General features: G+C 39.0%; 1 protein-coding gene across 7 annotated transcripts in view; it reads left to right on the forward strand.

The window, feature by feature from the left end:
- Positions 1 to 18,558, forward strand: part of Phc3 (polyhomeotic homolog 3) — a 72,417-nt gene that overhangs the window by 13,370 nt on the left and 40,489 nt on the right. For 5 of the 7 annotated variants that reach the window (XR_004945167.1, XM_036189489.1, XM_036189490.1 and 2 more), the window contains 3 exons: positions 7,554 to 7,712; positions 9,826 to 9,924; positions 16,452 to 16,695. Coding sequence is in view for 6 of the 7 variants with exons in the window: in XM_036189489.1 (XP_036045382.1) it covers positions 7,554 to 7,712; positions 9,826 to 9,924; positions 16,452 to 16,695 (502 nt within the window). In the remaining variant the exon portion in view is untranslated. The remainder of the gene's footprint in view (positions 1 to 7,553; positions 7,713 to 9,825; positions 9,925 to 16,451; positions 16,696 to 18,558) is intronic. The other 2 variants (XM_036189491.1, XM_036189493.1) reach the window with 1 other exon arrangement.

Below are 18,558 nucleotides of genomic sequence, written 5' to 3' on the forward strand. Positions count from 1 at the left end.
ACTCTCTCCTTGATCCCTCCTGCTCCTGTCCCCACCTACCTACCCCCAGTGCACCCTCAAAACCTATTCTATTTCCTCTTCCCAGAGAGATCCATGTGTCTCTCCAGAGCCCTCTTCCTTACCTAACCTCCTTGGGTCTCTGGATTGTAGCTTGATTATCACTTATTTAACAGCTAATGTCCTTTTATAAGTGAGTACATACCATGTTGTCATCTCACTCGGGATGATATTTTTTCTAGTTCCATCATTTGCCTCCAAATTTCATAATGTCATTTTTTTAACAGCTTAATACTCCATTGTGTAAATTTACCCATTTTTCTTTATTTATTCTTCAGTTGAGGGACATCTAGGTTATTTTTAGTTTCTGGCTATTTTGAATAAAGCCACAATGAACATAGTTGAGCAAGTGTTCTTGTGGTAAGGTGGAATGTCATTTGGGAATAGCTGGGTCTTGAGATAGATTGATTCCCAATTCTCTGAGGAAGCAGACTGATTCCCAATTCTCTGAGGAACCACCATATTGGCTTCCATAATGGCTGTACAAGTTTGCACTCCCACCTGCAATGGAGGAGTGTTCCCCCTGCTCCACATTCTCACCAACATGAGCTGTAACTTGTGTTATTGATCTTAGCCATTCTGACAGGTGTAAGATGTGTGGGAGACCAGCTCCCACGTTTATTTACCCCGGGGACTCTTGAGGAGTGAGGGACAAGAGACTTAGGTAGAAATAAAGAGAAACAGAAAACACAGGATAGCCTCAGGTGGGCCTGGATCCTTATCCACTGGCCCAGAACTTTATTCCAAAGGGCTATTTATAACAATGCCAAGGGGAGGGGCAAAGGACCTCCCCCTTGCTAGTTACAGTCAAGTGTAGACCCTTAAAACACCAGGTACTCAGGCCAGTGGTCCAATCAATCTGGTATGCAGTCCTGCATACCAGCCGCTAGGAAACCTAGTGGGCTCCAACAAAGATGCAATCTCAAAGTAGTTTTGATTTGCATTTCCCTGATGGCTAAGGATGTTGAACATTTCTTTGTTTCTCAGCCCTTTGAGATTCCTCTTTTGAGAATTCTGTGTTTAGATCAGTACTCCATTTTTAGTTGGATTATTTGGTTTTTTGATATCTAGTTTCTTGAGTTTTTTATATATTTTGGATATTAGTTCTCTATCAGTTGTGGAGTTGATAAAAAAAAGTTTTCCATTCTGTAGGCTGCCGTTTTGTCCTTTTGACAGTGTCCTTTGCCTTACAGAAGCTTTTCAGTTTCATGAGGACCCATTTATTAATTGTTGATTTTAGTACCTGTGCTATTAGTGTTAAGTGCAGGAAATTGTTTCTGTGATAGTGTATTCAAGGTGATTCCCTACTTTCTCTTCTATCAGGTTCAATGTGTGGTTTTTTTCCAAGACAGGATTTTTCTGTGTAGCCCTGGCTGTTCCTGGAACTTGCTCTATAGACCAGGCTGGCCTTGAACTCATAGAGATCTGCCTGCCTCTGCCTCCCAATGTGTGTCTGGCTTTTATTATGCTGAGGTCTTTTTTTTTTTTTTTTTTTTTTTTGGTTTTTCCAAGACAGGGTTTCTCTGTATAGCTTTGTAGCCTATCCTGGAACTCACATTGTAAATCAGGCTGGCTTTGAACTCACCGAGATCCACCTGCCTCTGCCTCCCAAGTGCTGGGATTAAAGGCATGTGCCACCATCTCCCAGCCTATGCTGAAGTTTTTGGTCATGTTTTTCATCTCTTCCAACTCCTTGTAGACACTATCTGCATCCTTAGCCACTCAACTTTATGTTCTCTCTTTACAAAAAAAAAAAAAAAGCAGAAAAAAACCAACCGTTTGGGGTTGACAAACACCAAAAAATAAAACAAACAAACAAAAAACCCCCCAAAAAACCCCAAACCCCAAAACAAACCCACAAAATGAAAATCAAGCAAACAAAAGACCAAAAATTAAAAAACAAACAAAAAAACAAAAACAAAACAAAAAAAAAAAACCAAAGCAAAATGAAACAAAAAGTCCATAGAAATACTACTGAGTTCCTTTTATGTATGCTGGCTACTCCTGGGCGTGGGGATCTGATGGCTCTGTAGGCACTGCATATACCTGCAATCCTTTCTACCTCCTACATATATACATAATTAAAAAGCAATCTTTTTTTTTAAAAGAAGATTTGGCTTTTGAGAATACCCAGTTATGAAACCTTGAGTGAATGGACATGGGTGTTCATGTTAAACTCTGTAACTGGCCAGTGATGTAACTTAGGGCAAGCAAGCCTTTTAACTTGCCTGCACTCGAAGCTTTTGCAATGTTGTCTATTTAGATTTTCTAGTTTTTCTTCATCCAGATATCCCGAAATTTAGATTAAAGAAAGAAGATTCAGTAAACTGAGATGAACTGAATTGTGTCTTCCCAGAATTCATGTTGAAAACCCAATCCATGTTTCTGTACTAGAAATAGACTCTGTAGTGAATTGATTTAAATGAGGTCTTTAGGGTGGAGCTCTCATCTGAGAGAGTTGCTGTCTGGCAATGAGGAAGGTTGCCAGTGCTCTCTCTGGCGTGGGAGGGTTGAGAAGGTAGCAGGCTGCCAGCTAAGAAGAGAGCCCCTACCGGAAACTTGACGGGCCAGCACTTTGGTTTGGACTCCCATACTCCCACAACAACGAAAAACAAATTTCTTTTTAAAGTTTGTGGTGCTGGGAACTAAATATAGGCCTTCATACATGCCTTATACTGCTCTACCACTGAGCACAATCTCTGTCCTACATTTCTGTTGGTCAAGTTGTCGGGTTATGGTGTTCTCTTATTGTAGACTTAGACCAGGCTTTGGATCTTAAAGTTAGCCAGATAGATCGGTTTTTAAATTTTCAATAATATTGTTTTTGGAGAGAGGATTTCATTAAATAGTTTGAGTACCAGTGATTTAGATGTTAATTCATGATTCTTTCAGGGTTTCTTTTTTTTTTTTTTTTTCCCCGGAGCTAAGGACCGAACCCAGGGCCTTGTACTTGCTAGGCAAGCACTCTGTCACTGAGCTAAATCCCCAGCCCCTCATTCAGGGTTTCTTAAATAGTTTGTCTTAGTGTTCTATTGCTTTGAAGAGACACTATAACCTTGACAACTCTTGTAAAGGAAAACATTTAATTGGGGTTGCTTTACAGTTCAGAGGTTTAGTCCATTATCGTCATGATGGGAAGCATGGTGGTGTGCAGGCATACATGGTGCTAAAGAGGTGGCTGAGAGTTCTACATCTGCATCCACAGGGAACAGGAAGAGAACAAGACACACTAGGCCTGGCTTGAGCTTCTGAGACCTCAAAACCTACCTCCAGTGACACACTTCCTCCAACAAGGCTATACCTCTCAATAGTGCCAATCCTTGTGAGCCTATGGGGCATTTTCATTCAAACTACCACAGTTTACATGTATGATAAAAAAATATGTGTCTATTTCATTGATGGGTGAATGGTAGGAATAATGAGCATAAGCTAGAATATACACTAGATAATTGTAATATAGGCTTTTTATTGTTGCAAGTAGGTTATCTGCAAACAGAATCCTTTTAGGATACAGTCCCATTGTCTGAAATTGGGCAATAGAAGAGGGTCTGATTCTGACCTAGTAATGAGATTTTCAGATGGTGCTTATGGGAAGGCAGCCAATTATCTATTGTTCAGCATTTGATTGGTGCTAGCTGTCTTGGGTATGCACACGAGTTACAGACCCTTCTTTCATGGACAGCAATATTCATTTGAAGAATTATACCTAGACATAGAAAGTATTTAAGTATATAATCAAGTGATAATTGGCTTCCTTTTCTTAACTAGCATGGTGATGAACAGGAAAGATTTGAGGGAATTGTAATACATACATTTGTCTTATATGGGATATTAGTTTTTAGAAAAAAGTTTTCAGAGCTCATTCTGAAACAGCTCAGTTTCAGGTGTCCATTATTATGTTGGATTCTGTGTTAGTCTTCTACACTTAGGAGAAGAATCTGTTCCAGTACTTTGGGGTGTGTGTGCATTCATTCTTGCACATGGAAGACTGAAGTCCACAGAGGGTGTCTGTTGTGATCATATTTCATTTTCATTTTGGAGACAGGGTTGCTATTGAACCTGGAGCTCCTTGCCTGCTTCACAGTAGCCATCAGGCAAGTCCCAGGGATCCTTCTGTCTCTGCCTGTCCAGTGCTGAGATTATAGATGTGTGCCACCTTTTATGTTGGTGCTGGGACCAAACTCAGGTACCAGTCCTTGTGTGAGAAGCACTTTACTGATTGAATTATCTCTCCAGCCTGTGTTTAGTACTTTTTAATGCTGATGTGCTGTCAGGCACAGTATTGAGTACCAAAAATTCAAAAAAACAAAACAAAACAAAACAAAACAAAAACAAAAAACAAACAAACAAAAAACCAAAAAACAAAGATTTTTAGAGCACACTAAAGATACAGACAAGTAGATAGTCAAAGGTCATTATGATGAGCATTATGTTTGGTGGGATGTCTTCTGACATCTTACTTGTAGTGAGCACATTGGTAATAAACTTGAATCCTCAGTATGCCTGAAAATTTCTATTTCATACCTTTTGTAATTATTTTAACAAGAGTGTTGTATTAAGTACTTTTTTTTTTGGGAGCTGAGGATCGAATCCTGGGCCTTGCACTTGGTAGGCAAGCACTCTACCACTGAGCTAAATCCCCAACCCTGTATTAAGTACTTTTTAAAGGAAATTTTAAAACAAGGATGATTGTTTTCAGAATTTTAGTTATTAAGCCTGAAAGTGCAACTTGATCATAGAGTACTTGGCCTGGCATGCAAGGACTGAAAACAAATACCAACTTTATCTACAAACAGAAACAGAAGTAGCAAAGTTCAGACCTGGGGGTAGGCAGGGAAAAGTCCAGGGAGCCGGGACACAGTAGAGGGACAAGTTACCCACTACTGGCCCTAGCAAGATAGATTATGTGAGCCACCTAACAAAGAGTTTCAGGTAGCTGCTTTGAGAAAACTGAAAACTTTGAATACAGAAAACCAACAAATCCAACACAAATCCTGGAACTGAATAATACATTGAAGAAGAGGGAGGGAGGGAGGGAGGGAGAGGAGAGAGAAAAGAAAGAGAGAAAAGAAAGAGAGAAAGAAAAGAAAGAGAAAGAAAAGAAAGAGAGAAAGAAAAGAAAAGAAAGAAAAGAAAGAGAAGAAAGAAAGAAAACCCAAAACCAGCATCAAGAGCAAAAACTAACCAAGCAAAACAGGAATCTATGGACTTCACTGACAGATAACTTGAAAATGTAGTCTGGGCTGATAGCCTGTGGTTTCCAGAAATGGCTTAGCCCTGGACTGTAACCTCTGATCGTTGTGACTGATGCAGCACTGGCCCCAAGTGCTGGCTCCCATCTCTGCTCCTGAGGTTTGTATGCAATTCAAGTCTTTGCAGGCAACTAAATGCCAGTCCACATCACAGAGTTTAAGTCCTATCTAGGGCAAGGGCAGGTTGAAAGATTTAGTCAGTGGGTACCAGCCTAGAATTAGGAGTTGGGAGAGTCTGCTGGGGCTGGGGGAGGGGTAACACAGTAAATATAAAGGGTTCCTTCTCTTCAACAACATCTCTTCTTACTGTGCTGTGACCATCTCCTGTGTGTCTCACCTGGGTCTCATGAAGGGAGTTTCATGTGCAGATACTTCAAGTTGATGTTTTCTCTGGTGGAAGATTTCTGGAGATCCCTGCTTCACCATTTTGTTCCATCAAATGTTAATGTATTGGATTGTGTTAAGGGGCTATGCAGGAAGTGTTTTGGATTTCATGCCCACACATAGTAAACAACTGAAATTTTGATTCTCATAGGTGTCTCCCTCCATCCTTCCAGTATGTCAGGGCATGGATAGCAGCTTCCTAGCTGCTTCTCAGAATATATGAGTGGATCTTTTCACATATTGATCATCCTTTCTCAGGATCTTGTCTCAAATAGGAATTTCACTTCCAGCTTTACCATATAATAGGTTGACGTGTATATTCCATTTTTTGTAGGCTTAATGAACCTAGAGGTACCTTGGTGTCAGCTGTTGCTTACATGTCTGGGTTTGCATTTTTTACGGACTTCTGAGCATTTCCCTTCCCTGCTCCCTTGTATATTTTAACTCCATTCTCATTTCATATCAATTGAGCATTTCCAAGAGTGTCTTTGAGCACATGAATGTGTATTTTCTTCCTGAATCAGAAGTCTAATAAACTATTCGTTAATTTTGTTTTCTACTTTTGGTCCACAAAAAGGATTTAAGTTGGGGTTGAGTTATGTTATTCTCTGAAACTATTTAAAAATGGATGATATAGGCCGGGTGGTGGTGGTGGCGCACGCCTGTAATCCCAGCACTTGGGAGGCAGAGGCAGGCGGATCTCTGAGATGGAGGCCAGCCTGGGCTACAGAGTGAGTTCCAGGACAGCCAGGGCTACACACAGAGAAACTGTTTCCAGGGTTGGGAGGAAAAAAAAAAGAATGGATGATACAAGAGCATGATAGGACTTGGAAAGATGAAAAAGGATGTGTGTATTTCTCTCTTCCCTGTTTCTCCACCTTCCCCTTTCCATTTTCCTTTCTTAGATCCAAGCAAGTTGACAGGTTCTAATGTATTTTCCAGGGATTTATTAGATTGAACACTAATCTTTTCTTTCTCATGCTAGGATCTTGTTATGTAGCTCAGGCTGGCCAGGAGCTTGAAGTGTAGCTTAGCTCAGACTCACCACGAGCTGACAGTCCTCTCCTGCCTCAGCCTTTCTAGTGCTGGAATTACAAGCTTGTGCCACCCATTCAGCTACATGCTACTTTTTTTCTTTTTTCTTTTTTGTTTAGGCCAGATCTCATGTACCCCAGGTTGGCCTGGAGCTTACTTGGTAGCCCAGGGCTGGTCTTTAACCCACAAGCCTCCTACCTTATCCTTGTGAGTGCTGGATTACACGAGTCACTATATCTGCTTCTAATGAATTCTTAAGCGTGACTTTAAACTTGAAAATGTTTATACATTAATTTCGTAGCCAGTATTCAGGATTTTTCCATCTGTTTAACAGATAGCAATTGTATTTTCTTCTGTTTTCAGAGCTTTTAAGTTAAAACATTATAGTAATTATATGTTACCTGCATTTTAAAAAAATATATATATAAATGGATTATTTGTGTTTTAACTTTTGTTTACTTCAGGAGCTTCTAAAAGTGTGACAGTGTGACAAAACAATGTCTTAAAATTAGAATTTTAAAGTCACTTTGTGGAATATTAAAGCAATTGGACATTAGTCCTGATTGTGGGCAGGTGGAAACAATGGCATTTTTAAGATGCTAGAAGTCTTACTGAAGGGTGGATATGTCTGAAAGTTGTTCCAGTTAGTAAGCAGTCTGTGCTATGTGCTTATATGCAGACAGTTGTCCAAAGTGAAGGGGGATTCTGTCAAAGGTCAGAGACTGTCCTTGAGGTTTCTTCCATGGATTGCCTTGCTTCAGCTTGGTAAAGTCAAGAATATGGAGGCAAAACACGGAACATGACCTGTTATGTTTTCTTCTTTAGATCAACCTCTCTACTTCTCCTACACCTGCTCAGTTAATGAATCGTTCCCAGGCTTCCAGTTCTACCAGTGGCAGTATTACCCAACAGACGATGTTACTAGGGAGTACCTCCCCTACATTAACAGCCAGCCAAGCTCAAATGTATCTCCGAGCTCAGATGGTAAGATACAAGACGGCAGCTTTTCAGTGTCTAAGGCACTGGAGACTTCAAATGTTTCTGGATTTGATGCAATAAAGCATTTTTAGTACTTAAGCAGTATTTAACGTGTGTGTGTGTGTGTGTGTGTGTGTGTGTGTGTGTGTGTGTGTGTGTGTTTGTGTGTGCTCAACCTTTGAACACTAATAAAAATGCATAAAAGTTCCACCTTGAATTAATAAGCCTTCTTGGTAACAATATTTTTTAATACTGTTACTGATTTTAAAAACTTTTTTCATATTTTGACATCTTTACAATTGAAAAGCTTTTTCTAACTGTTGCCATCTTACAGTTTTAGTACTTACAGTGATATAGAAATCATTTATTCTGTTGACATTGATGATTTGAGGAAATAGTGGAAACATTAAAAACTTAGTTTTTAACTATAAGTAAGAATTTATGTCCAAGGACCTTCTGAAATCTGGATTGGATCGTTTTCCAAATAATTCATAGCTTTGGTTATTACTGTCTCAAATTCTGTAAGGTGGCATTCTTATGTGTACTTCAACTTTTTTTTTATTAATATAGGAATGTTAATTGATAATTCTATAATTAGGTACCTACTGACTTCCTGATTTAATTGTTGAACTTTAAGGCTTGTAGACATTGGCTGACATAATTTTGTACAGTTAGGCAAATGTTTTAGTACATATATGTAATTATATATGTTTAATTAGTTAATTTTGCAGGACCAGGAATTGAAACCAGGGCTTCATGAACACTAGATAAGCATCCTCTCAATACTCACCATCTTCAGCTTCCTTAATATGCAGATTTTGACCAATGAACTGAATCTGTACTGATCCCTATTGTTCATTGAAAATTGGAAAGAAAGTTATCAGTCATATTTCTGGCAGGAAGTGAGGATGTGACACAGGCTTTAGTCACAAATTGTAAACATCACCTTTTTTTTCTCTTATTACTTCTTCCCATGAAATTGTCCTTAAATGATTTGAACCATTTGAAATATTTTTGTTTTGTTTTGTTTTTGATGATTTTGACCTTGAAAATGGACGATTCATATGGCTCAAACAGGAGTGTCTTCCTTTTTGGGTGGGGTGCTTTCAGGCTGCATGCACCGGAAGTAAGACATTTGTTGGTGAATTTACTTAGAGTCAGTTAATGAGTAAAGAATTAAATGTAAAAGGTCTAGAGGAAAATAAGGGCTCAGGACAGGTGGGGAGGCGGTGGTAAACAGGAGCAGGGGTAGTGGGTATGATTACTCTGTGTGTGCATGCCTGAAAATCACAGTGAAACCCAGTACTGTATAGTTAACACATACCAGTAAAGTTTAAGACGAGAAAAGTCCCCTAATTGATCATTTTAGTTTAAATAGCAGGAAGGTAGTGAGTACTTTTTGAAATGACTTTAAAATAGTATATTTACACACTCCTTAACCTATCATTATTTACTAAATCCAGTTAGATTGAGTAGATTATATTGTCTTAGAAATTAATGGTACTTGTTTAACATTGAAAGTTTGAAACAAGATAGTGATGTATAGATTGCTTTTCTCTTTTGTTGTTGTTTTGCTCTGTTTTAACATTTGAGCATTTACATTTAGAACAAATAGCCCTTTACAAACAGGGTTTAACATCAAGAGCAACCTTACTTTGTTCTACAATCGGTCCCTTGTGGCTGAGAAACATTGTAGTGTAGTATGTGGCACTGTTACTGTGTGGACTGAAGAGACTTTTTGGTATTTCTTTTCCTGTTTCTATATTAATCTGTATGCTAACATAGTTTTATTTTCATTTTCCATCTTAGGAATCATGAGATAGTAGCTTCCATTTGGGACAAAATTTGGTTTGAGGATCTCATCTCACCAAACACATTCTTTTCTTAGAGTAGATTCCCCCTGCCCTCAGAATTGTGAGCTATTTCAAAGCTGTTGATGACTTTTTTGAGCTCTGTGATCACAACTTTGTTGTCGTGTGAAGCCTTTTGCTTAGAAGGTAGTCCTAACTGGCATTGTCTCTCTGTCACAAAGTTGAGTCTCTTGCCTGCTTGCTACACACTGTGTGTGGGACATGTTCTTTAGTCTTAGGGTGTTATTTTTGGTTTTCTGTCTGTACAGCTGATTTTCACACCCGCTACCACTGTGGCTGCTGTGCAGTCTGACATTCCTGTTGTCTCGTCGTCACCGTCACCTTCCTGTCAGTCTGCAGCTGCTCAGGTGAGACTGTCTGTCCCAGTGTGGTGCTGGAGGTCTGGGTCTCAGTGGAAAGATGGCCACTGCATTCTTCAGAGTGCATTGCTGTGTCTTTCAGGTGAAATTCATAAAACACTGAGAACTTCAAGAGCATGCTTGTTTTGTAGAAATGATAATTTAATTAAACATAGATTTAGATTATTAGATGTTCATTCATCAAGGTTAATGAAAGTTTTGTTAATGACACTGTATTTTAGTTTTACTGTATACCAGATTTCTTTCTTATGTGAGATATATTCTTTTTTGTAGATTTCCTTTGCAAGCAGTTACATAACAGATAAGTCAAAGTAGATGGTAATTTTAAGTTTAAAAATGAATTAAATCAGGCAAAACTTGAGTTAAAAACTTAAGCAAAGTATTACTTTATTTGGTACTATGGAAAAAAAATGAACCTTAACTTCTCTCTTATTCACAAAAATAAACTAAAAGTAGAATGTATGCCTAAAGGGAAAAATAAAAAATTTAACTTTCTAGGAGAAAGCGTGACAGCATCTTTGCAAGTCTAGGGTGGGCGAGGCTTCTTAGGGCACAAAAAAGATTAACTAGAAGCAAAAATAGTGATAAGTTAGACTTAATGAAACTAAAAATTATTCTTTAAAGAATCATTACAAAATGAGTATCTAGGCTACATGCTGAGGAAAACTATTCTCAATATATGTGTCTGACCAAAGATTGTACCTAGAATATTAAAAAATGCCTGTAGTTTAATAATTGATCATAAGGCCAGTTACAAATGGAAAAAAAGATTTGAAGAGATAGTTCACAAAAGACACTATATAGGCCAGGTGTGGTGGTGCATGCTTTTAATCCCAGCATTTAGGACGCAGAGGCAAATATCTCTGTGAGTTTGTAGCCAACCTGTTCTATAGAGTGAGTTTCAGGACAGCCAGAAGTACATAGTGAGACTCTGTCTCAACAACAAACAAACAAAAAAAGACAATATATAAAAGGCCAATGAGCTCATGATAAAAATGTTCAACATCATAGATCACTACAAATATGGATCAGAACCATAATGAACATCATCATACGCTCATCTGCGTGGCTGAAATGAAGGCTGACACTATACAATAGTTTATAATAGCTAAATATTCTTTAAATACTGAATGTATAAACAGATGGTGTTACATTAGTACAGTGGAATAGTACTCAAAAGTTAAAAGAACAAATCACTGATACATCCCATAAACATGGCTAGAAAATGAAGCTAGACACAATAAGTACATCCTCTGTGATTCTGTAGTTTTAAAATTCCAGACTAGGGAAAACTCTCCATAGTGAGAAAATTAGGTTAATAGAGGTAGGGGAAATTGACTAGGAGGGATGTTTAGTGTATTGGTTCCAAATTTTTGACCTACTATGGGTTGAAACAGGAGACCAAAACTTAGGAACAGTTGTAGTTTATTGTAAGTGATAGCTCAGTAAATTTCATAAAAATCACTTAGATTGAGTAAACTTTAAAATAATCGAGTAAACTGTTACTTTATGTGATGCTATTTTGTTTTTCATAGTAAATGTTTTGGATTTTATGACAGACACTGTGTTGGGTCATCTTTAGCCTTTTATTAAACATTTTAAAATACCTTTTGTTCATTTGAGGTATATTTTTAATTTCTTTTTTGAGACAGCTTTTTGCTGCTAGCCTTGGATGGCCTGGTACTTGATGTTTGCCCTCCAGACCTTGAATTTGAGGCAATATTCTTGTCTCAGATTTCTCAGTGCTGGAAGTACAGGCATGAGTCACTATGCCTGGTACATTTTAGTTTTCATTTCATATTTCAGCTTTCTGATAAATGTAAGAAATGAGAAAAGTTGGGCGTGGTGGCGCACACCTTTAATCCCAGCACTCGGGAGGAAGAGGCAGGTAGATCTCTGAGTTCCAGGCCAGCCTGCTCTACAAAGTGAGTTCCTAGACAGCCAGGGCTATACAGAGAAACCCTGTCTTGAAAAACAAACAAACAATGATATAGTAATAATTAATATTCTTTGATTTTTTTTTTGTAGAACCTCTGTGTATTGATATATTTAATAATAAGACTAATTTTCATGTATTAGTTATAAAGGTTGTGGTCAGATAAACTCAGAGTTTTCCTAATTGGCCCTTTGCAGCTCCTTAACAGAGTTGGCTGGATAGGGCTCACTAAATGCTAATTTAAAATTATCCTTGCTAAGCTCCAGTTTCTTGACTTTATATTAGAAATGATACCTCAGTTGTTACAAGGGGCAAATGAGGCAATCAGAAGCTACTGAGCACAGTGCCTGCCACATAATGAGATATCATATCTACTGATTACTGTTTTTATTTGACATTGTGTGATGACAAATTACACATTTAGTTTTTGGCTTTCAAGAAGCTAGAAATGAAGAGATAATAAATAACCATTTAAATGTTTGATAGTTTCCATGATAAACCAGCTGCTTAGGAGATAATGTTTTTCTTTAATATGGTCTAGAGCTCAATTTGCTTACTGTTTCTCATGATGAAAACATTCTTATGAGTCTTATGCAATTAATATTGGATGTGACCTGTCTATGGTCTGTGGCTGTGCGGGTCTGGCTTTCAGGGGACTGGAGGGATCTCTCTGTGAACACTGCTTTTGAATGGCAGTGAATGAGGCTGGCAGTGGTAGGGGATGCTGACCAATAAAGACACAACTTTTGGTTCAGGATTGTTGGTTTTGAAAATTGTCTTTTTGTTTTTCAAGACAGAGTTTCTCTGTGTAGCTCTGGCTGTTCTGGAACTCGCTCTGTAGCCCAGGCTGGCCTCAAACTCAGAGATCCACCTGCCTCTGCCTCCTGAGTGCTGGAATAAAGACGTGCCCCACTACTGTCCTTTTTTTAAAAATTAAGTCTGTAGTTTCAAAATTGTGTGTTTTTTAAAATTGAGAGTATCAGATTTGTAGTTTAATGTTCTAATTTAAACTATAAAAGTCAGTATATCAGTTAATTTTTCCTCAGTAAAAAGTCATTTTTTTAGACACAGTCTCATTGTATACTTCTGGCTGACCTAGAAAACTATATATAGATCAGGCTGGCCTCAAACTCACAGAAATCCATCTGCTTCTGCCTCCAAAGTGCTGGGATTAAAGGTGTGTGCCACCATGACTGGCACAAAAAGGATGTTTGTAGAAGATAAGAAATCCTACTTATCAAAGGGCATTCTGGGGAATGCTGATTTGAAGAGCAGTGAGCTCTTTGCATTAAAAAGCTGGGAACTAAAGGTCTACTGTGACCAGCACAAGACTGACCCACCCCCTCACTGCAAAGAGAGGATGCTAGCATCTGAGAATACTTTGGTAGTGATATATTCATAATATATCATAAAATGTTAGAGTGAAGTTTGCAAAACCACCTCATGCGTGATGTCAAAGTTTTCATAAAGTCATAGGCTTGTTTCAGGGGAAATGAAAACTAAAGCTAGGATGGCCATTATTCCTCATCTTAGGATGGGTTTTCTTTCCTCAAAAGTGAAACTATCCTGGGAATCTTAATATGTGGTCTTTCCAATAGGAAGTAAATATTACCTTTGTGCTGTAGTTTCTACATTATAATTGATTTACTTCAGGTTGGTATTTGATCGAAGATGGCAGCAGGTTACCTAAAGTCTACAAGTTCATATAGAACACATCATACTTAACTGTGGAGGCATGTGCATTGTCTTCCAGGATTCCAGAAAAGAGCAAGAGTATTGTGGGAAGAATGGGTGTGGTGTAGGATTAGGGCTCATCTGTCAAATCTTCACTTACTGTTGAGATGCTTTTCATCTGGAAGGGGTCATTCGAGTTTTTCAGATTATTTATTCTTGGTTGTCATTATTATATGGTCTACTGCATGGATCATTTGTGGAAAATGTTCTGTTCTCTATTATGTAGCTCTTCCTGGGAGAGTTTGTTGTTTTACTTATTTGTTTATTTACTTACTTATTTTTAGGGTCAGGTCTTGCTGTGTGGCCAAGACTGTGGTGGAATTAACTATGTATCTTAGACTGGCTTTGAACTTGTTTGTTATCCTCCTGCCTCTGCCTTCTTGTGCTCTGATAATATGCCTGTGCCACTGTCCCTGATAACAGTTTTTTGTTTTTTCTCTTGTCATACTGGATATGGAACTCAGGGCCTTGTACAGACTAGGCAAATGCCCTCCCATCTAGCTACATCCCCATCCTTCCTGAGGTATTTTAATGTGCCTCCACCAAGATTCCTGATGAAGTTTGTTAGTAAATAGGAACAGATTTTAGTGTTAGCAGAAGAGCCGTAAGTGGAACTAAATAACCTTTAAATAGCTATGCGATGTGATCTCAAAATCAGATGTAAGAGAATATCCCAGACTGAGGAAGTGTCCAGTGTTTATAGTTCTGAGTTGCTAGGAGTGCGGAAGTCAATGCTGAGGACTCTACCATTAGCTAGAGTCTCCTCTCAGCATTTCACAGGTGTGTATGTTAGTATCACACGAATAAGCTGGATGTTGTGCTCTAAACTGGTCTCACTCAAATGTCATGGGAACATCCTGGAGTGGAAGGAGGAGATGTCTCACAAAGGACTCCAGGAAGCTCTTCTGAGAGAGGGAAGGGGGTTACTGGACTTGGGATAATGGCTTGAGAAAGACTGATATTCAGGCAAGCAGAGCCAGAACAAAGGGCCCCAAATGAAGGAAGTACATGGTATGTTTATGGAACAGTGAGAACAGTTGGCAGGTGTAAGAATTGTAGACTGGAGAAGAGAAAGCGGGGTCAATGTGGGTTGGGCCTACATTGTGGGCTTTGAGTGGCAACCCAAGGAAACCAGTACATTTTACTTTCTGTATGAAACTTAAATACTAATGGTATCTAATCTGGGTTGACGCACAACAGGAACTGTGCGAGGAGAGTCAGAAAAGGTGCCCCATAGGGCCTCACTAAGAAGGCTTCTAGGGGCTGGGGATTTAGCTCAGTGGTAGAGTGCTTGCCTAGCAAGTGCAAGGCCCTGGGTTTGGTCCTCAGCTCTGGCAAAAAAAACAACAACAAAAAACAACAACAACAACAACAACAAAAACAAAACAAAAAACCAACCAAACAACAACAACAACAAAAACAACAAAAAAACCAAACAAAAAACAGAAGAAGGCTTCCAGTGGTTGTATTAGTCAGTCTTTGTTGCTGTGGCGAATAACCAGAAAGCAATTTAAAGGAGGAGATTTATTTTGGCCTGTGGTTTTGGTTCATGGTGGGCCAGTGCTGTTGTTTTCCTGGGGTCTAGAGGCGGAGTGCCATGGCAGGGAGTGTGCAAAAGAGCTAACTTGCTTACTTCTTGGCAGATAGGCGGAAAGAGTGACAGAGGAAGGGATCAGGGCCCAAGTCTCCTTCAGAGATGTTGCCTTTAGTGACCAACCTTCTCCAGACACTCCCCTCCTCTACAGATCCACCACCTCTTAACAGTCTATTCAGATTGTAAGTCCATTTTCTAGTTAAACCATTGATGAAGGCAGAGTCCTCATCCACCTCTGAGCACTGCTTGTGCTGAGACCAAGCCTTTAGTACATCTGTCTTTTTCAGGGGTGGAATGGGGAGGTACTTCATTTCCACACATGAACAGTAGCTATAGAATTGATTGAAACTTGCCTGACATGACCATTTATTTACCTTCTGTTGACACTGTTTTGGCATTTGGACCGGGAAGTTAGCCTTGAGCAGCAGCTGAGGTGTGTAGTAGAGTCAGCACACTGAAACTAAAGAAGTTAGATTCAAGCAGCATGTCATTAGCTTTGTCCAGCTGGAGCTTCCTTTGATCCTCTGAGGACATTGCTTGCACTAAATGTATTTGGTGCATGTTCCAGATAGCTATGCAGCTTTTGGTGAGGCATGTTCTGCCTTGCTATTTGGAAAGGTATAAGCTCAAGTGAGATGAAGTCTCAGATAATTCTGTCAGTTTAGAATTTTTAGAATGGCCCCAGTTTAGATAGGGCACCACATAGACCCATTTTCAGAGCTATGCATAATGTTTTAGCTCAGAAAAGCCAGTTTTCAAAGGCAATGAGTGGTCAGTAACACAATTTCAACTTTTACAGCTTTCTGAAAACGCTTCTCATGAGTATCACACTGGAGCAGATGATTAGATGAGTCAGTGTCTTACAGTACTGCCCTCTAACATGTTTAGAGCTGGCCGCTTTTAACGTGTGTGTGGCAGAGCCGTTTCCTCACATTTGCTTTGTTTGCCATCAGCCTCCCCCTTAGTACGTGTTTGTTTCCTTTAGTTCCTCATGGTTTTCCCGGCCTCCTGCTCTTCTTTACTCACAACTGACCCATACCACCCTTAGGTCCTTTCCAACCTGCCACATAGTATTTAAGATGTGCTCATGTAGCTTTTTCTTAAGGATTTCCTTAAAGATTAATCAGTTGTCTCAGGAGCGTGGACCTTTGTGTAGGAGGCACAATATTAATTACTGTCATCATTGTAATGATTGCTGTATCAAATAAAGCCATCTGTTTTCATCTTTACTTTTTGTTATGTGGTTCTTAGGTTCAGAATTTAACATTACGCAGCCAGAAGTTGGGTGTCTTATCTAGCTCACAGAATGGCCCACCAAAAAGCGCTGGTCAAACTCAGTCATTGACAATTTGCCATAATAAAACAACTGTGACCAGTTCTAAAATCAGCCAACGAGACCCTTCTCCAGAGAGCAAGAAGGGAGGAAGCCCAAGTCTGGAATCTCGAAGCACAGCGGTCACTCGGACATCAAGCATTCACCAGTTAATAGCACCAGGTGGGATAAATGTTCATCGAAAATAGTTGTCTTTCTTGTTTTCTTAGCAGACAGCAAACAGAAAAGGATGTATGCTACTTGAATAAGAATGCTAGTTTGAAAGCATTTTAAAATGAGAAGTTTTGTCAGCTAAAGAAGACTTCCTAAGTAGCTTGAAAAAAAATCAGAAAACCTAGTGGTTGAAACAAATTCTAACAGATGGTCTTTCATTGTTGTTACTTGGCACTTACCATCTCTATGATGTGCTGGTCTCTTTATATTGATAAAAATCTTTTAGGTTTTAAAAAAGAATTGTCTTAGTTTATTTAGTATGCTTTAGTGGAACCTATTTTTAAACTTTTAGTAAAAAAGTAACTGCATTTTGTTTAAGTCATTAGTGGGAAGAATTTGTTACTTTTTTCAAAACAAAAGATTGGGCAAATGAAGTTTATTTTCCTAGCCTCTGACCCACCACTGCCAGTGTGGGGTTCCATCTGGGAAGTTGTCCAGGAGTCAGTCCTTCCCATCCTCCCTAAAGCCTTAAGGATCTCTTCTCTGCAGGCAGCCAGCCCTGCTCATGGTTTCCAGAGTGAGCTTCCTGTCTCTTGTTCTATACTATGGAGATCTACCTTTCCCTGGACTGGTTTCTCTGTGTGTTTGGTGCTGAGGATTGAATCCAGAGCCTCACACACGTCACACAAGTGCTCTAACACGAAGTCACAGCCCTTTAACTCCTTCTCATATTTCTCCTGTGTTAGGGTTGTCAGTGTTCTTTGCTTCACAAAATCTCAGAATCTTGCCATTGATTCCTCTAAGATGAAATGTCTCTTTACTCTGAACTTTTATAACAGTTCTGTTGCCACACTTCCTGAACTCAAGCTTCTTTATGAGACAGGAAGGACTGAGAGGCGCTGTTTTTAGCATTCTACTTTATTATGTCTTTTCATCTTTTTTCAGATTCGCTTTTCATCTTAATAACACTAAGTTGTGCCTTATATTCATTTGCCTGTAATAGTGGGCACATATTTGGACCAATTGTCCAGTTTCCCACACTTGTACTTTGGAAATTATTAGTCTTTTCCATTTGCATTATTTAGCTACCACATTGTCATGTGGTAGGATTGTCATGAATAAATCTTAGAGACAAGCTATAAACTTTGATGATATAGTTAGATAATGTTTCTTTTTCTTCCCTCTCTCTCTCTCTCTCTCTCTCTCTCTCTCTCTCTCTCTCCCCCTCTCTTTTTAAATAAATATCTATGTCTTGGTTTGCATTGTCTCTAGGCCAGATAACTGCGTTTTTGCTCAGCACTGTCCATAGTATTTGCAGCCTCAAAGTTGCACCTAGCCAGGGTTGTCAGAGTCTGTGTGGAACAGCAGTAGCCTGCTATGCCTGAGGTGACTGGTCAGGGCACAGTATCTAGTGAGACTTGTTATCTTATTCTTTTCCTTAGCTAGAACTATGCCAACAGTCATTTTAAATCGAGAAAACCCTAGACCCTCTACTTGTATTCTAGTGTAGTTGCCTAGTAGTTACTATAGTGGACATGGTTACTGTTTTCTTACATGTAATTTTAGGATCTAAAAGTAACTTGATTTTCTCTATCATTTCTCCTTGAGGATGGAAGCCTTCGCTTGTTAGCAATTCTATTTATTTATTTAGAAGACAGTAGCCCAGCCTGGCCTTGAACTCATGACAACTCTCTTGTCTCAGCCTCCTACCATGCCTGACTGATAACTCCATTTTTAATATATAAAGGCAAAAAGTTTATTTTTAACCACATATCTAGAAATCATGAAGTGTATTTTTTAAGCAGTTTTTAGAGGGCTTTTTGCTTTTTCCTTTTTCTTCTCTAGAAATTATGTAAACATGTAGTGAAAAAA

Source organism: Onychomys torridus, chromosome 6 (genome assembly GCF_903995425.1).
Source record: "Onychomys torridus chromosome 6, mOncTor1.1, whole genome shotgun sequence".
NCBI lineage: Eukaryota > Metazoa > Chordata > Mammalia > Rodentia > Cricetidae > Onychomys > Onychomys torridus.